Source organism: Pristis pectinata, chromosome 7, assembly GCF_009764475.1.
Source record: "Pristis pectinata isolate sPriPec2 chromosome 7, sPriPec2.1.pri, whole genome shotgun sequence".
NCBI lineage: Eukaryota > Metazoa > Chordata > Chondrichthyes > Rhinopristiformes > Pristidae > Pristis > Pristis pectinata.
The window spans coordinates 24,218,468-24,235,934 of record NC_067411.1 but is presented as its reverse complement, the minus strand read 5'-3'; the positions used below and the strand labels follow the sequence as shown (position 1 = coordinate 24,235,934).

Here is a 17,467-nt window from a genome sequence, read left to right as displayed (position 1 = left end):
TTGAGAATGTTACCACCTGTGGTAAGAGAGAAGAACACAGGACATTAATATAAAACAGTCACCAAGAAAGCAGATTGGCAATTCAAAGCAACTTCTTTACCGAGTAAATGGTGAGAATGGAGAACTTGCTGACATTAGGTGAAGTTGAGGCTAATGATAAAGATGCATTTAAAGGGGAGGTAAATATGTATATACAAGAGAAGGAAATAGAGGGTTATGTTGATTGGAAGATGCGGGAAAATAGAAGGCTTGGGTGGAATATAAATACATGTATGGACTGGGTAGACCAAATAGCACATTTCTGTACAGTACTCTTCATGTTATTCTATAAAAATATTTCTCCAGTTGTCCTTATCTACCATTTCTGTAAATTTTCTTGGTAGTACTGAATTGAAGCCTGTATATTTGTTGCATTCATTGCTCTAAAATAGCATGGATATGGTCAAACCCAAAGCCTTTCCAACATCAAAAAAGCACGAGGCAGGAGTGTGTATCAGTGCAATTCCCACAACATTTGGAAACTTGACCCCATCCAGAACAAAGCATTCTGTTTGATTGCCGGCCCATCCAACTCCCTAATAAATCTCACCTGCTATCTTCAGCATGTCATGGCTCCATGTACACCATCTGTAAAACGCACTGCAGTTACTTTCCTAGAGTAGTATGACAGCATTTGCACCAAGGAAGACATAGCAGCAGTCACGTGAGAAAACCACAGGTACGTAAGAAAATAGGGAGCAGGAGTAAACTCCTCAAGCCTGCTCCACCATTCACTATGAACATGACTGATCTGCCCCAGACTTCAACTCCTGTGCCAGTTCCCCATAGCCCTGAATTCCTCTCCCGAGGTGGACACCATCCTGACTCGGAAATAGATTGCCATTCCTTCCTTGTTGTGTATGTAAATCTTGGAACTCCCTCCCTAATAGCACTTCTGACAGTATCTCTTCCAGAAGGAATAAGGTGTTTTAAGGTGGCAATTCACTATCTTTTCAAAGGCATTAGGAATGGGCTAATACTTAAATGCTGCCCTCTCAACCGTGCCCACATCCTCTAAAGTAAATGATAAAAATCTAATCTTGATCAACATATTTGCATATAATTCACATTTGTAATCATTCCCAATGCTGAACCACAAGGCAAATTGATGTCCATTGTTACTCCTGGTATGATTTGCAGAACCAAAATGGCAACACCCCCTCCAGTCACAGAATGCTGACATTGTAGTATGTACTGTTTTCAGAATGCATTGCAATAACATGCAATCACAATGATTATTTAAAAAGCACTTCAATCTCTTGTGATCTTCAGCACCAAGAAGAACAAGGGCAACAATTGGTGACGTGAGTACACTGATACATTTTAAGGGGAAACTTAAGGCTTGCATAAGGGAGCAAGCACGAGAGAGAGAAGAGAAGATTAGGGTGGGTGGAGTGTCGGAGACAGGTTGGCAAGAGGTAAGTGGAGCCAGAGGAAGCTTTTGTGTGTCATAAATATTCACAAACAAACATATGGGCTAAATGTTATATTTATCTTGTATATTTCTTTATAATTCTTTGTGATTACTGGGATTTTGCACATTGACACAATCTCTGCGACACATAATAAGCCATAAATTGTGTAGTACATTACAAACTCCTGAATGTTAACTATTCAGGTTAATAACTTTTCAACAGATGTAGAAAAAGCAAGTTTTATGATGCAAGTAAAGAGGAAAGGGGAGGAGAGGGAAAAAGAGGACCTGCAATAGAATAAATTACAGTGCTGATTAAATGACAAAAGCAATGATGGTGAAAGAGGATGGTAACAAATAAATGGTCTAGAAGTATAAAAGAGAGAAGCAAAATCATTACAAATCAGGAATCTGCAAATGCTGGAAGTCTGAAGTAAAAACAGAAAATGCTAGAAACACTCAGTAGGGCAGGTACTATCTGTGGGGGGAAAAAAGAACAGAATTAAAATTTCAGGCCAAAGACCCTTCTTCAGAACTAGGAAAAATAGAAAACAAGTTAATTTTAAGTTGTGGAGAGGACAGGAAGGGATAGATGAGACAAAAGGAACACCTCAGATAGGGTGAGGCCAGGGTTACAGTGACGATAACTTGCTGAAGTAGTAATCTGGTTGATACATTATTGAGGGCAGTCCACAGGACCAACCCTGAACTTCCTGCCATTTCAATTCTCCATCCCACTTCCACTCTGACCTATTGTTGCTGGTCTCCTGCACTGTTACGAGGCCCATCTGAAACTTGAGAAACAGTATGCCTTATTTGCTCTTTAGGCATGAATTATTGAATTCGTCAACTTCAGGTAACTTGCTTTCTCAGTTTGTATCAGAACTGGCCAGTTGTCTTTCTATAATGTCTCAGTTTTTCCCTCTGATAGAATGGCTAGACCTCTTTGTGTTCCCTACAACTTTGCATTTTGCAGCTTTTGTATTCCTCTGTTTGTGCTTTCTCTAACTGCCCTCATCTCACACCTCTGAAGTTTTTGTATTCTCTCTCCATTTTTGTTGAATAAAAAATTTACCTGAACTTACAAAAGATGAATATTGCTGGAAATCTAAAATAAAAACAGGGAATGCAAGAGATGTTCATTTGTCCAAGTTCAGATTGTTCCGTTTTATTTTGGCAATGTCATTGGTTTGTTGAGTGAGGAAAAGCATACACTCAACATTTAAATCTGGCTCAGAAAGCAGTTGCTGTAATCTCCATTAGATCTATCAGAATGACTCATGGGTCGAGATGTGCAGGAGTACATTCCCCAGTCCTTCTAACCCTGGACGGTGGACATGTGTATCCTAAATATGCTCTCTGCTGACATGAGTTGGCACCTATAAAATATTCCCACACACTAATAAACCTATTTGCACAGGCAAGGATCCCAACTGAAGCTGCAGCCTATCCCACTTCACCTTCCAGAACTAGTCTCAGTGCCCCGCAAAACTTAACTACTCCCTCCTACACCATCTCCCTCCAGCCACATATTCACCTGTGCTATTAATGCCAGCACATGGCGTTGGGTGTAATCACTCCCTACTTTTTTTTTCATGCCATCCACCCACCATCCCCCAGCAGAATACTCTGCAGTCTATCAGTCACGTTCTTTATCCTGGAACCAGGGAGAAAACACCAGTTGGTTGCACAAATATCTCTTTGCCCCCTTCATTATGGAATTCCTTATGTCTACAGCATTTTATTGTCATTGCTTCCTTGTAAAATTGATTGATCAGTAATGCCATATTCTGGATTGTATATCTTCAACATATTGCCTCCTCCACTAGTCTTTAAGACTGAGTATCAGTTTGAGTGGAAGATTTTTTTAAAACTTCTGCTCTTTTTATTAGAGTCACAGTTATACAGCATGGAAACAGTCCCTTTGGCCCAAACTTGTCCATGCTGATCAAGTTGCCTATCTGAGCTAATCCCATTTGACTGGGTTTGGCCAATATCCCTCTAAACCTTTTCTAATCAAGTACCTGTCCAAATGTCTTTTAACTGCTGTAATTGTACCCACTTCCACCACTTCCTCTGGCAGCTCGTTCCATATGCCCATTACCCTTAGTGTGGAAAAAGTTGCCCCTCAGGTCCCCTTTAAATCTATTTTGTCTAGTTTTAGACTCTCCTAACCTGGGAAAAGACTGTAACCATTCACCTTATCTATGTCCCTCATGATTTTATAAACCTCTATAAGGTCATCCCTCAGTTTCCTACATTCCAGGAAAAATGCCCCAGACCTTAGCCTCTTTCATAGAGCTACCTACTTGCTATCCTGAATTCTGGCTGCAAGGTGACCATCTCCAGGAATGTATGATCCAGGAATCACTTGGGCCCCTGATGCTACACAGTGACTTCTGCTGCCTCTCAAGCTCAGAATTTAGGAGAAGTCCTACACAGTGGTCCCCGGAACATATAAAGTGTCCTTAAGTTCCCACATAGTGCAAGAATTGTAGGTAGTAGGTCTCAGTTGCCTGACCATGTTCTAAGAAATCTGGTGGTACTTCTCTATTTCCTTTTATTCCCTTTTCAGATACACTTATTATTTGTTACCTTGATTAAACTACTTTGCCCTTATTTTGTATTAAATAAAACTTTGGTTTCACATTTAAACCAAGAGACTGCAACTGAGTGATTATTACTTTTTTTTAAAAGAGTGCAATAATGGTAGGAGCTGAAATATTACAAAACTTTTTTAAAAAAAAATCTAAATTCTATGTAACTTTGAGATATAATGATGACGATCCACAAAAAATATTTTTAGGGCCAAAATGGGTATTAACCAGCTATCATGACATTGCTTGACATTCAGAACTAGCTTTTACTTTATGTTAAAAAGAACTTAAGTTTGTACATTTCTGTCCAGAGCCTGTTGTTGTATAATTGTATCTGGTCTATAGTACACTCATAGTTTTAATTCCTGATGATTGTTGTTGCCGACTTTTAAAAGCTTACAATGATCTCATCAGATACAATTATCCATTGCCTTAGACGTCAGTATGAATCAAATAAACCTGGGTCCTGATTATCAATCCAAATCACTTAACATAGTCCTACACTTTTTGTTAGAAAAGTGAACCAAAATTCTTGTATAGGCAGCTATAAACAATTGATAGCTATCATCGAATCATAGAACAGTACAGCACAATACAGGCCCTTCGACCCACAATGTTGTGCCGACCTTTAGACCTCGCCTAAGAGTATCTAACCCCTTCCTCCCACATATCCCTCTATTCTAAATTCCTCCATATGCTTATCTAGCAATCTCTTGAATTTGACCAATGTACCTGCCTCCACCACTGCCCCAGGCAGCGCATTCCATGCCCCAACCACTCTCTGGGTTAAAAAAGAAACCTTCCTCTGATATCTCCCTTGAACTTCCCACCCATTACTTTAAAGCCATGCCCTCTTGTATTGAGCATTGGTGCCCTGGGAAAGAGGCGCTGGCTGTCCACTCTATCTATTCCTCTACATATTTTATATACCTCTATCATGTCTCCTCTCATCCTCCTCCTCTCCAAAGAGTAAAGCCCTAGCTCCCTTAGTCTCTCCTCATAATGCATATTCTCTAAACCAGGCAGCATCCTGGCAAATCTCCTCTGCACCCTTTCCAATGTTTCCACATCCTTCCTATAATGAGGCATCCAGAACTGGACACAGTACTCTAAGTGGTCTAACCAGAGTTATGTAACATTATAAGGAAGTATATAGTTCTTCAGTTTTCAGTTGCAGTCTATTATTACATGTACTTGTGCATATGACAATAAACTCGACTTTGATTTCATCATAATACATTCACCAGCTGTTAACAGCTGTCCTTCATTCTGTACTAAATGAAGCAGAAAATACTGGAAACACTCTATTAGGCCAGAGAGTGAATTGGGGTCATTGATGTATCATTCACTCTTTGTCTCCTATAAATTCTTGATGTGCTGGGTATTTTATGCATTTTGCTTTTAGATTTTCAGCCTTCACATTTTTTTTTACTGGGTGTACATTAACTGTAAGTTGCTGAATATTCAGAATCTTCGTATGAAAGTATAAAACAGTGGCCTGAATCTTCTGCTAAAAACTCAGTAGTTCTGCATGGAACTTGTCTCATAACTCTTGTGTAAGTCAGAATTCATGAATGTATGCATAGCTGATCTCCATTGACAGGATCATTTGGTCCAAATCTGGACTACTTGTAGATTTCAGCAGTCTCCCAGCACTTGTCCTCAGTAATCTGTTCCCTTGCCAGCAATCCCATTCATTTGAATGGAGAGGAACAACTGTGAGGGAGCAGGATAAAGCAATTGACACTTAATTGAGTTAAATATTCACAGTTTTTTTTTCTAGCTTTTTTTTGTATCATTTTAAAAGTTTGAGTGTTTAAATTTTAATATGTTTTGTAGTTTTGTATGTCGAAGACCTTAACAGGCATTCAGTTTGATTGTTTTAACAGCTAGCTGTCAGATATTTCTGAATAATCATGATTTAAAGCAACAGTGGAGGAAATTTGCATCAGGGAACCCATTCCAATTATGAAGAGATTTAAGGCAAATAAATGGTATATGGTCTGTTCAAGTTTTAGGCCAATAACAAACACTCTTAATGATTTGAAACCAAAAATGTGTATTGCACCTTCCTATTGGTATATCTAAATCTATTTTTAAAACTTCTGATCTGTATTACTTTCCACCATACAGGTCGTCTGTGGCCTCCATGTATCCGGGTGATGGTAGTGCGATCACCAGTCCTGGAACCTGGTACACTGTTCATCATCACTGCAGTAAAGTCAGCTACTATTGGAAGGTACAGGAAAATACAGAATTTTGTAACTAAGGTTAATGAAAAGGACATGAGTTAATTTGGAGTAAGAATTTTAGCTAGCACTATATTGAGGTTTTGGCAAAATTCTGTGTGAAGGAGTAGTCTTCTGTTAAGTTTACCTATTTCATGATAGAGTAGAAAGTCATACTCTCTTTTTGTCATGACCACTATTCATCAAAATTATCAGTATTGATATTGATAGCCTTAAATACTTTTGCTTTAAGTGAGTAGAATGTTCTAAATTTGAAAGCATTTTTAAACTCATTCTTCCCTTGTTCTAACAATCTGAAGCTCATCCATTGTTTGCCATGGAGGAAAAAAAAACACAGGTGAATAACAATACGAGTGCACGATTTGGGTTCTTTCAAAAAATAAGGTCTTAACAGTACCAACAAGATTAGTTCTGTTACCTTATTGGAATATCTGAATTCACTGAGAAAAGTAACTGTTTAATGAGTATGGTACATAAAATGTACTTTGTTCTAGCCAGTATTAGAAGACATAATTCTCCTGTTCTCCCTTCTAATTTTATGTTGTACCAATATTATATAATATTCATTTATTATTTCTCAAATTTGATAAATTTGTTTTTACCGATTTAAAATTAATAACAAAGCTGATTTGTTATAAAATGGAGAGTTAACAAAGAACTTCTAGATAATTATTTGTTAAACAGTATTCTTTCCAAAATGTCTGAATTTTTAATCTTTTCCTTTACATAGCTCTCTACGTTCACTGGCATAGGGAATTTCAGTATGATTGTGAGACGTGTGATAATTTTAAGAGAGGCAGGGATTCCCTTGGCTGCTTTTGTCATTTTCACGTTAAATAACGCCCAAATTTTATTGATTAAACTTCAGAAAATGGAAATGGATAAATAACTTTGCATAAAGGATTAACTTCTAAAGTAATTCTGTAGCAGTATAGAATAAATATTATGCAATGCGTTCTACTAAGTATATAATTCTTTTTAACAGGGAGAAAGATATGGGCCATGCCATCAGAATAGCTGAACTTGGAGTTAGTAAGGTTAGTTATGTGATCATATTAAACTGCACAAAGTAGAAAATAGAATGGAATTTATATGATTATCACTAATGATGAATTACTTTCGAGAGAATTAATTTAATTCTAAAATCAATTACTTTGTTTTTCATAGTAAAATGTAATATTAATACAACTGCTGTTTGAGTAAGATATTAAAATGCCAATTTCTTGGTATCTTGAATAGCATCAATTTATTAAATGTGTTGATAATTCCATGTTGTAATCTGGAGCCAAAAACAAACTGCTGGAGGAACTTGGCGGGTCGGGCAGCACTGTAGAGGCAGAGGGATGGTCGATGTTTCAGGTCAATTCTGATGCAGAGTCTCAACCTGAAACAACATTGACCAGCCCTCTGCCTCCACAGATGCTTCCACCATAACCTAATAGTCCTCCTTGAGTGATCCTTAAACATGCATTGACAGTTCCAGTGCACTCTTAGCCAGCTCCCATTGTTCTTCTACTCAGTGAACAATCTGAAATTAACCAAGCTCCACTATCCATGACACCAATCACCCTATGCTTACAGACCAATGCTGGTTCTCCTTTCGGCAATGACCTGATTTTAAGATTCTCATTCTTTCTTAAGATTCCTCTATGGTCATGCCCCCTTCTATCTCTCATTTCTTCCAGCCAGCCTTGGATGTGCTTTTCCAATTTTAGCCTCTGAATCATTGACTGTTTCAGTTGCTCCACCATCAGGTGCCAGAGATTGAAGCTGAGCAATTCCCTGCCAAACTCTTGCAGTTCTCTACCTTCCTTACCCTTTAAAACATACATGTTTAACCAATCATTTGGGGATTTGCTCTGTATTTTTTTTTGTGCAAACACTCCTATGAAACACCTTTGGAACATCTTTATTAGCAATCCTGTGAAACACTATTCAAGATGTTAATTAAGTACAGTATAAACTGGCAAATGTTGGAAATGCTCAGGTCAGGCAACATCTGTGGAGAAAGAAATGATTTCCATTTCATCAGAATTGGTCCAATGGAAATCAGGCCTAGTTCTGAAGTTCATCAACTTGAAATACTAACCCTCTCTCTCCACAGATGCTATCAGTCCTACTACTGTAATTTTTATTTTTATTTTAGACTTAGTGCAATTTGCTTTTCTTCCTTATAAACTTGTTGGTATTGTTGTTGTTATTCTATGTAAGGTGGCCTTTGGAAATCCACTTGCAAGTTCTTGTTTCATCCCCGTATTGCGGAATTTCTTTGAACCTCGACTTGCCTCCAATTTGATATTCTTCTCATTAATGTGGGGAGATGGAGTATACAATTCCATGCCATTGCAAAGTGGTTGTTCAATACTTTTTGAAAATATCTTTTATTGCTACTTTATTTTTCTCAATCCTAATTTTCATCTCGTTAGTTCCATGCTGAAGTGTATTTTGATCAAGATCTGCAGGTGTACATGCTGGTAGACAAGGGGAGCCAAAATGGGACTGTTGTCAATGGGAACAGGATCCTTGCGGTAAGAATGTAATTTTAATCAGATAGTAAGATATTTTACATCAACCATCTTAACACTGAATGCAGAAGTGTGACCACTTAATGAACAAACAGAAATTAAGATGCTCTTCTACTCTTAGGAAAACATTATTTTCAGTAGGTTAATATCTTGAGTTCAGAGAAACCCGGCTCTTCTTCATTAGTGCATTTAAAAATGAGTGTTATTCATACTCTTGACTCGTATCAGTTTTCCCAGTCAGCTTTAGGATTCTCACAAAATGCCTCGGTTCCTCTCCATGATAGAAGACTCCCTTTTGATTACGTCTCTGCACTAGATTGGAAACTTTGAGCAGAACTTTGAAGTTACTTTGGGAAAGATTCTGCACAAAAAGTTCCAACTCAACCAAAGTAAGAGGCAAATGTCACAATAATTCTCATAAGCTGGCAGATGAATGAATGAGTTTTGGCAGTGAGCTGCTGGCCATGATACAAGGATCTTTTAAGTTGCACAGAAAAACAACCCCATCTACTGAAATAACCAAAAGTGTGGTGAAAATTTTACATTGTTTAAAAAGATTGAATCTATCACCACTCCATTTTTTTGTAAACTAGAGGATTCAAACTAGAACTGATGCTATGCAAAAGCATTTGTGTAACTAAAATTCAGATTTTGAAGTGTCTACATTAATTTACTCTAAATTAAAACATTTGCAGAAATATGGTAGTACAAGGTGACTTACTAGTTTCACTCTTGTGATAACTTAGGTTATTTCTGAACTATGGAAATAGTACAGTATGAAGATTCTGTTTAGTATTCATTTACTTGACCTTATTTCTAATTGTTACATTGTAAAAATAATTGTTCTCAAAAACTCTGCTATTCTGGAATCATAAATAGCAAAAATTGATGCAGTGTAATTAAAATCTGCTTCTCTGTTCAAAACTTAAAGTATGTATTTTTATTTCAGGTAAAAAATAAATGTGATCCCCATAGATTGGAACACGGCGATGAAGTGAAATTTGGGGAAACAGTATTGTCATTCCATATCCATCCTGGAACTGACACATGTAATGGCTGTGAACCAGGCCAGGTTATAGCTCACCTGCGTCTCAATAAAAAAGAAGAATCTGCAGGTAACTGTATGTAGTAAAATTATTACGTTAATTATACTGCTTTGTGTATGTCCACTCTTGTGCTATTTAAATGCATTAGTTTTGGAACTAATCGTGTGCTGTTATCCATATTTGTGATTATCTTGTCAATTGAACTGAGAATAGTGAATTTGCATTGCGATCTCAACAGAAATGAATATTTCATAAATCTTTTCTGTATAACAGTAAAGAAGGAAACGAACCACTATTCTTGCTACTTTCTGCTATGCTACAATCAATTGAAGTTATAAAAATCTTTTGAGTTCCAAGCTACAAGTAACGTAGTCGAACCTTAGTCTTACAGCTAAGAGTTAGGGTTGCCATTGTTTACAAACATTTCACTATAATGGAAAAATTATGTTAACTTTCCAACCCATAGAGTCAAGTTTACAATATATTTGTTTTTCAGTGATAGTAAGCAGGTTGTTCCTTGATATCAGTAGTTCAAAATGTCAGTTGTGTTGCAGTGACTTGAGGTGGGGGATATGGGCATAATTAAAATTAGCAGTACCTTGTCCATGGGTTGTTCTTATTTGCATACCAAGGCTGGTTTTGATCCTAATGCTTTAAAATCAGGTTATTCAATCACTTTGTTTCTTGAGGAGCACACGAAGGCAAATCTATATTGTTAGAAAAAGTAAAAACTAGTAATTGGTTCTTTCAGACTACCTAAGGTTATCCTAGAGTATATATGCGTAGTGAATAGTATAGTGGAGGTATGAGATTTTCCAGTAAAATTGTTTTTCCACCTTAAATGATGCATGGGTGTTTGTCAATCCATAAAACGGACAGACCACCATGATTACACTCCAGTCAAAATGGTAAGAAGTCCTTCCATTGCATTAAGAAATTACACTTGGGCAATGTTTTGAAAAAAAATTGTCAGACTTCACAAGGTTGAGGTAACATAAATGCATTGTTTAGATACCTCAGTGCTATGTCGTTGCCTATTTTCCAAAAGTTATAAGTGAAGCAGTTCTGGGGCTTCCCAAGCAAATATGTTTTTGTAGTTGCATGAGAAAGTCAGGAGCAAAATGACATGAATACTTTAGACTTAAGCTAATAAAAGTTCCAATATGTTTATTAAAACTTCACCACTACATAATAACTTGAGCAGTTATAGGCTGCAATCCAATACTTAGTTTCAACAGTGCACCTCCACTCCATTCTTATAGTTCTTTCCTTCAGGTTTCCAAATCAGGCCTGTACTCTCTGCCATCTCTGAAGTAGTATTACCCTAACTCTATTGTGGCACATGACTGGTAAATATTTTAGGGATTAAGTTAAAAGACTTTTATAGTTTTAAAGTATTTCATTGGCTTGAGCTCTTTAGTTCTGAATCTATACAACCTGCAGAACTACAGGCTCCCTTTTTCTATGACAAAATGTCTGGATGAGCTATTTGGTGTTTGACTCTTGCCCAAGTAGACCTTTGTTCTTTGAAATATACTGCTCTGAGAAAATTATCTGCAGTTCGTGGAGTGAAAGGAAAAAGGATTACAAACTTTCATTCTCCTTCATAGGTTTAACCTTTTAAGTTACCTTTAAAATATCCACACTTATTTACCTGCAGTCATTATTAATGGGGTTATATAGTACGTGGTAAGAGAGATCTTTCCTTCCTGGTCTTTGATTCTTTTTTAAAAAATGAAGGCACATTTTTGACTTGGTTTTGATACTCCACTCTAAAAGGTACAAAATGAAAATACTGATGTAAACAAAATATTGATGGCATAGGTTGAAATTGCTCATTTTACAGGCTGAGGACAGAAATGAACTGCTGGACAACTGGAAGCTCAGTGTTAGGTTTGTAGACTGAACTGGAAAACGATTGCCCAATCAACATCAGAATTACCAATGGTCCTAGTGTAGTATTAAATTATTGATGTTCATTAAAATTGTATGGTTCAAGTTTATTGATGGAGATTTAAATTACATGTGGAATAAAATTAAATTATTTGTACATTTTAAAGTTCCTGGCTGTGGAAAATTAAATTAATGAAAGTACAAATCATAATTACTTGGCATACAGAATAAAGTTAATGTTATGTGGAATTTAAAGCCTTCAAATTTTGAGCTCTATTAACTCTATCCCTGTGGCAGTTCTACTGGAGAAACTTTCCTTTAAACTAGCAGCAAGTCAAATTATTTATGAGCCTGTTGTGCTTTATTTTATTTAGCTCTTCCGGTGCTGAGCAAGCAGGAGAAAGATAAGTTACGACGTCACAAGTTAAAACAGATTCAGGTCAAGTATGGATTGCAGGTGTGTTTTTAGTCAAATTATTTCTGTAAATTTAACTGAAAAGAATTGCTTATTCTGCACCATCTTCTCTACTCCCCCCCATCCCCCCAACTTTTGCTACAAAGTTCTCCAAGATTATTATTTTAACTGATCTCCTAGGCTAAACTAAACACAATACTCCAGATAAGACCAAGACAAAGCTGCTTCATTTTCCAGACCCTCTGAGATAAAAAGCCAATATTTCATCGGATATAGATTACCTTTTGTCCCTGTGAACTAGCTTTTAATGATCTGGGCACGTTTTGCTTTTCTGTTAAAACATTCCAATGTTCTTAGACTAGAGGTGATTACTTCACAACTCTTCATATTGAAATCAGGAGCTAGTTTTACCCACCGACCAAAGAACAGATCAACTTCCACTCACATTTACTATGGCTCCTATTAAGCTCCCTCTAATTTCCTTGTTCTCCTTTCTTCCCCCTCACTCTTCTGGTTTTGTCCTTGTGCTCTAGAATACCTTCCAACTCCTATTATTTCATGCTCATCTTTTTTCACTGTTTCCCCACCAATTGTTTTTTTTATTATTATGACAATGCCTACCAGTTCAGTTAGCTTCTTAACCAAGAATTAATTGTGCTTGGTCTGAATACTACCCTTGTTCTCAACTTGCTGAATAAGAGACCAATTATTGGCTTAAAGTAAACACTATGAAGTCAATGAACATTGACACTTCAATATACACTATAATGAATATAGTTTATCTAGATTTAATGTAAGATGTGATTTAAGCTATAGAGGGTGCAGAAAAGATTCCCAAGGATGTTGCCTGGATTGGAGGGCTTGAGTTATGAGAGATTGGATAGGCTGGGTCTGTTTTTCTTGGAGCAAAGCAGGTTGAGCAGTGACATGATAGAGGTATATAAAATTCAGAGGCACAAATAAATAGAGTTTGTGTCCCCATGGTAGGGGTGACTAAAACTAGAGGGCATAGGTTCGAGGTGAGAGAGAGGATGCTTAAAGGGGATCTGAGGAGTAAATTTTTCAGACAAATAGTTGGTATCTGGAATGAGCTGCCGGTGATGATGGAGGAGGCAAGAAAAGTAATAATACTTGAGGCATCTGAACAGGTACTTGAATGAGCAGGACATAGAGGGATATGGGATTAGTATAGATGGGCATGATAGGCCAAAGGGCTGTATTAATGCTGTATGGCTCTATGACTAAAATATCCAGTGTGTTTTTATGTAACTGTATTGCAAGTCAGTGTCTAATACCAATCCTTTCTGAACTATTTGTGTATTTTCTCAGCCAGTTAAGCTCCATAAAATTTATTTGCCACCTTTTATTTAGAATAGTGCATATGAAAGAGGTGAACCATTGAAGAATCTGATGTACAAGGATCGTGCTGCAAAACGCAGACAGGAGATTGGAAGTGATGGCATTTTCAAAAGAGATGATGCTCCTGCTTCAATTCATGTGTAAGTACAGGATTAAAAGTCTACAGTTAAAAGAGATAGAAATTTTAGAAATTACTCAATATATACACTTGTGTGGAGCATGGAATATAAGCAGTACAGTTGTACCTTCTACCCAATTTTGAGTATTCCTATAATCCAATAGAAACAATGTCACTAAGTTGACATACTATTTGGTCAGGTGGCCATACCGTTGTAACTCACCAAACCTCATTCTGTATTGCACTGTGTACTGTATTTCGTTTTTGAAGATGAAAGTTTTGAAGTTAATAAAGAGCAATAGACCATCAACAACAGTTGAGTAGTTTTACACAATGGAATTCCAACAGAAAGTGGTGTCACAGGTAGATAGGATGGTGAAGGAGGTGTTTGGCACACTGGCCTTCATCAGTCAGGGCACTGAGTATAGGAGTTGGGAAGTTATGTTGCAGCTATATGAGACATTGATGAGGCTGTACTCTGAGTATTGATGAGGCTGTACTCTGAGTATTGCGTAGAGTTTTGGTCGCCCTGTTGTAGGAAAGATGTTATTAAACAGGAGAGTGCTGTAAAGATTTACCAGGATGTTGCCTGAACTTGGGGGCCTGAGTTACAAGGAAAGGTTGCGTAGACTAGGACTTTATTCCTTGGAACAAAGGAGATTGAGGGGTGACCTGATAGGTGTATAAGATCATGAGGGGCATAGTTAGGGTGAAAGCACATAGTCTTTTTCCCAGGGAGGGGGTGCTAAAAACAAGAGGGCATAGGTTTAAGATCAGAGGCGAGAGACTTAAAAGGGACATCAGGGGCAGCTTCTTCATGCAAAGGGTGGTGCATATTTGGAATAAGCTGCCAGAAATAGTGGTTGAGGCAGGCACATTAGCAACATTTAAAAGTCATCTAGATAAGTACATGGACAGGACAAGTTTAGAGGGTAATGGGCCAAATGCGGGTAGATGGAACCAGTTTGCTGGGCAACACAGTCGGCAAGGATGAGTTGGGCTGAAGGGCCTGTTTCCATGCTGTATGACCTGGTGACTGGAAGGCAACCTTTTTGAATTTCATTCAGAGAATGAGGACAACCAAGATAGGTCTCCATTTGCTGACAGTGGTCACAAAACTGAATGAATGAAATTTAGTCAATCCACCTCTTTCAGTGTGAACATATGCCATCCCATAATATGTTTATACAGTATCTTTTCTCATTACGCAGTACTAGATCTGAGAAATAGAAGCAGCAGTAGGCATACATCTACTCTGCTTTTTAGATGATTGTTCCCAAGGTTTGCTGCTTTATAAAGCTCTAGTTATGCTGCATCTGGAGTATTGCATTCAGTTCTGGTCACCCCATTACAGGAAGGATGTGGAGGCTTTGGAGAGGGTGCAAAAGAGGTTTGCCAGGATGCTGCCTGGATTAGAGGGCATGTGCTATAAGGAGGGGTCAGACAAACTTGAATTGTTTTCGCTGGAGCAGCAGAAGCTGAGGGGAGATCTGATAAAGTAGACAGCTGGTATCTTTTTCCTAGGGTTGAAATGTCTAATACCAGAGGGTATGCATTTAAGGTGAAAGGGGTAAGGTCAGAGGAGATGTGTGGGGCAAATATTTTTTTAACATAGTGGTGGGTGCCTGAAATGTGCTGCCAGGGGTGGTGGTGGAGCTAAATACGATAGAGGCACTTAGATAGACACACAAATATACAAGAAATGGAGGGATATGGACAATGTTTGGGCAGAAGCTTAGCTGGGCATTTGATTAATGATCTGATTAGTTTGGCACAAAATCATGGGCTGAAGGGCCTGTTCCTATGCTGTACTGTTCTATGTTTTGACCAACACTCACTCCTTCACAACACCTACCCATGCAACTGAGGATCATACAACACCTGCCATTTACCTCTTCCTTCCCACCATCCAGGGATCCAAGCAGTCCATTTAGGTAGTGACTCACTTGCATACTTTCCAACTTTGTTGCAGCTGAAAATGCAGTACACTGTCTCCTCTACACTGAAGAAACCAAATACAGACTGGCTTATTTCTTTGCTGAGCATCTCTGTCCACTCTGCAAGGATGACCCTGAGCTCCCAGCTACTTTAATTCTTAATCTGACTTCCACTTTGCCCTCTCTGTTTAAGGCCTTCAACATTTGAGGAACAGCACCTCACTTTCTGCTTAGGCTTATTGCAGCCCTCGGAACACAATATTTTAATTTGACAATTCCAGATAACCGGCCTCTCCTGTTTATGTCAGAATTGTAAAGGTTGCCTAAATGCCAATGTGAAGTTATTCTTGACTGATAGCATTTGTATGCTGCCATAGATCCCTAACAAGACCTCCTGTGCTTGAATTCATAGCTAGCATGATGGAAAAGAGCAATTATTGCAGACCCAGGACATTAAAGTTCCTTAGACCAATCAAGTTTAAGATGCTTCATCTTCCCAGCATTTGTTTAATGATAATTCTATGTTATTCAACTCTATTCACAATAACTATTGATGAAGGGCCTACAACTTGGGCCAGCAAAAGGATTGAGGTTAACAAATCTCAGTTGGTAACTAACCCCTATGAAATGTACAAACATAGGTGGTTCCCCAACATCATTAACTCAAGCTTTGTACCTATTAGATTAGTTACATCACTCTCATTACCACTGGCTACATGAGCAGGGTAGTCTGAATTTTCCGGGATAAATTGCTGACTTGATTTCCTGTCAGTCAAGAATAACTTCACATTGTCATTTACGCAACCATTACAAGTAGTTCTACATAAAATCTACACTTCATTGTGTGTTTAAATACAAATTTTAATGTCAAATTATATAATTTCAAGGTTAAGTTGCTTCCTAGAGACAATAGAAATTACACATTTACTGGTTTAGTGACTTAAAACTTTATTCATTTTAGGGAAATCTGTGATGACAACAAAGGACGAAAGATGTTGGAAAAGATGGGCTGGAAGAAAGGAGAAGGACTTGGGAAAGGAAGCTGTGGAATTAAAGAGCCGGTAAATTTTTCCACCTGGAAAATTACATCCTTGAAAGTAAACAAGTTAAACAGATGAATGGTGATTTGTCACATTTATTGGGTCCCTAATGATTGAGAAAATAGATTAGTCAGTGCATCCTTCACTGATCACTTCTAGGTGAAATTGCATTGTGTGCATAGGGTTTGGCTTTGTTGCTACACTTCAACATCCATTACCTTAGCTTATAACCTAGTGATCACTCTCATGTGTCAAGAGGGCTGCCAGCACCTTAACAGAAAGAAAAATATAGTGGTTGGAAAGCAAAAGTAAAATTGTTTTAAAAGACATGCTAAAGCTCATGTAGATGGTCAAACATTTTAAACTGTTACAACAGTTGTGGACAAGACGTTTTCCATTGCAAAGGAAAATTTGCTTTGAATACAAATAGCTGTTAAGAATTTCTAAACATTTTTTCACTTCCCAATTTTCAAAGGGAAATCAAAATATAATACAGCAACTACTGCATGTCATTGGTTTGATGAATCTCAAACTGCACTTGTTGGTTTATTTTCTCAGATTCAAGTTCAACTTCTTCAGTCACAATCAGGCCTGGGGGCTAACTTACCACTTTCAATTGAAGATGCACAACTGTACAGATCCAAAAAACACAAGAACTGGGCCAAAGCTAGAGCAAGATTTTCAGAAACCTTTCAGCAGACTACGAAAACATCATGTGTCAAAGCTGAATGTACAAGGAAGGAGCCAGAAGATTCTACAATTTGAGTTTTCCAAAAGCTAGTATCATATTTGTCTGAATTTTTTTTGTAAAATAAAATGCAAAGATGCTGAAATA

At 37.7% G+C, this 17,467-nt stretch overlaps 1 protein-coding gene across 3 annotated transcripts in view; it reads left to right on the top strand.

Moving 5' to 3' along the window:
• The window catches only part of aggf1 (angiogenic factor with G patch and FHA domains 1), a 54,275-nt gene extending 36,808 nt beyond the window's left edge, over window positions 1-17,467 (top strand). For all 3 annotated transcript variants that reach the window (XM_052019132.1, XM_052019130.1, XM_052019131.1), the window contains 8 exons: window positions 6,184-6,289; window positions 7,285-7,336; window positions 8,726-8,827; window positions 9,774-9,939; window positions 12,138-12,220; window positions 13,550-13,677; window positions 16,554-16,653; window positions 17,191-17,467. In XM_052019132.1, coding sequence (XP_051875092.1) covers window positions 6,184-6,289; window positions 7,285-7,336; window positions 8,726-8,827; window positions 9,774-9,939; window positions 12,138-12,220; window positions 13,550-13,677; window positions 16,554-16,653; window positions 17,191-17,397 — 944 coding nt within the window. In that variant the 3' untranslated portion in view covers window positions 17,398-17,467. The remainder of the gene's footprint in view (window positions 1-6,183; window positions 6,290-7,284; window positions 7,337-8,725; window positions 8,828-9,773; window positions 9,940-12,137; window positions 12,221-13,549; window positions 13,678-16,553; window positions 16,654-17,190) is intronic.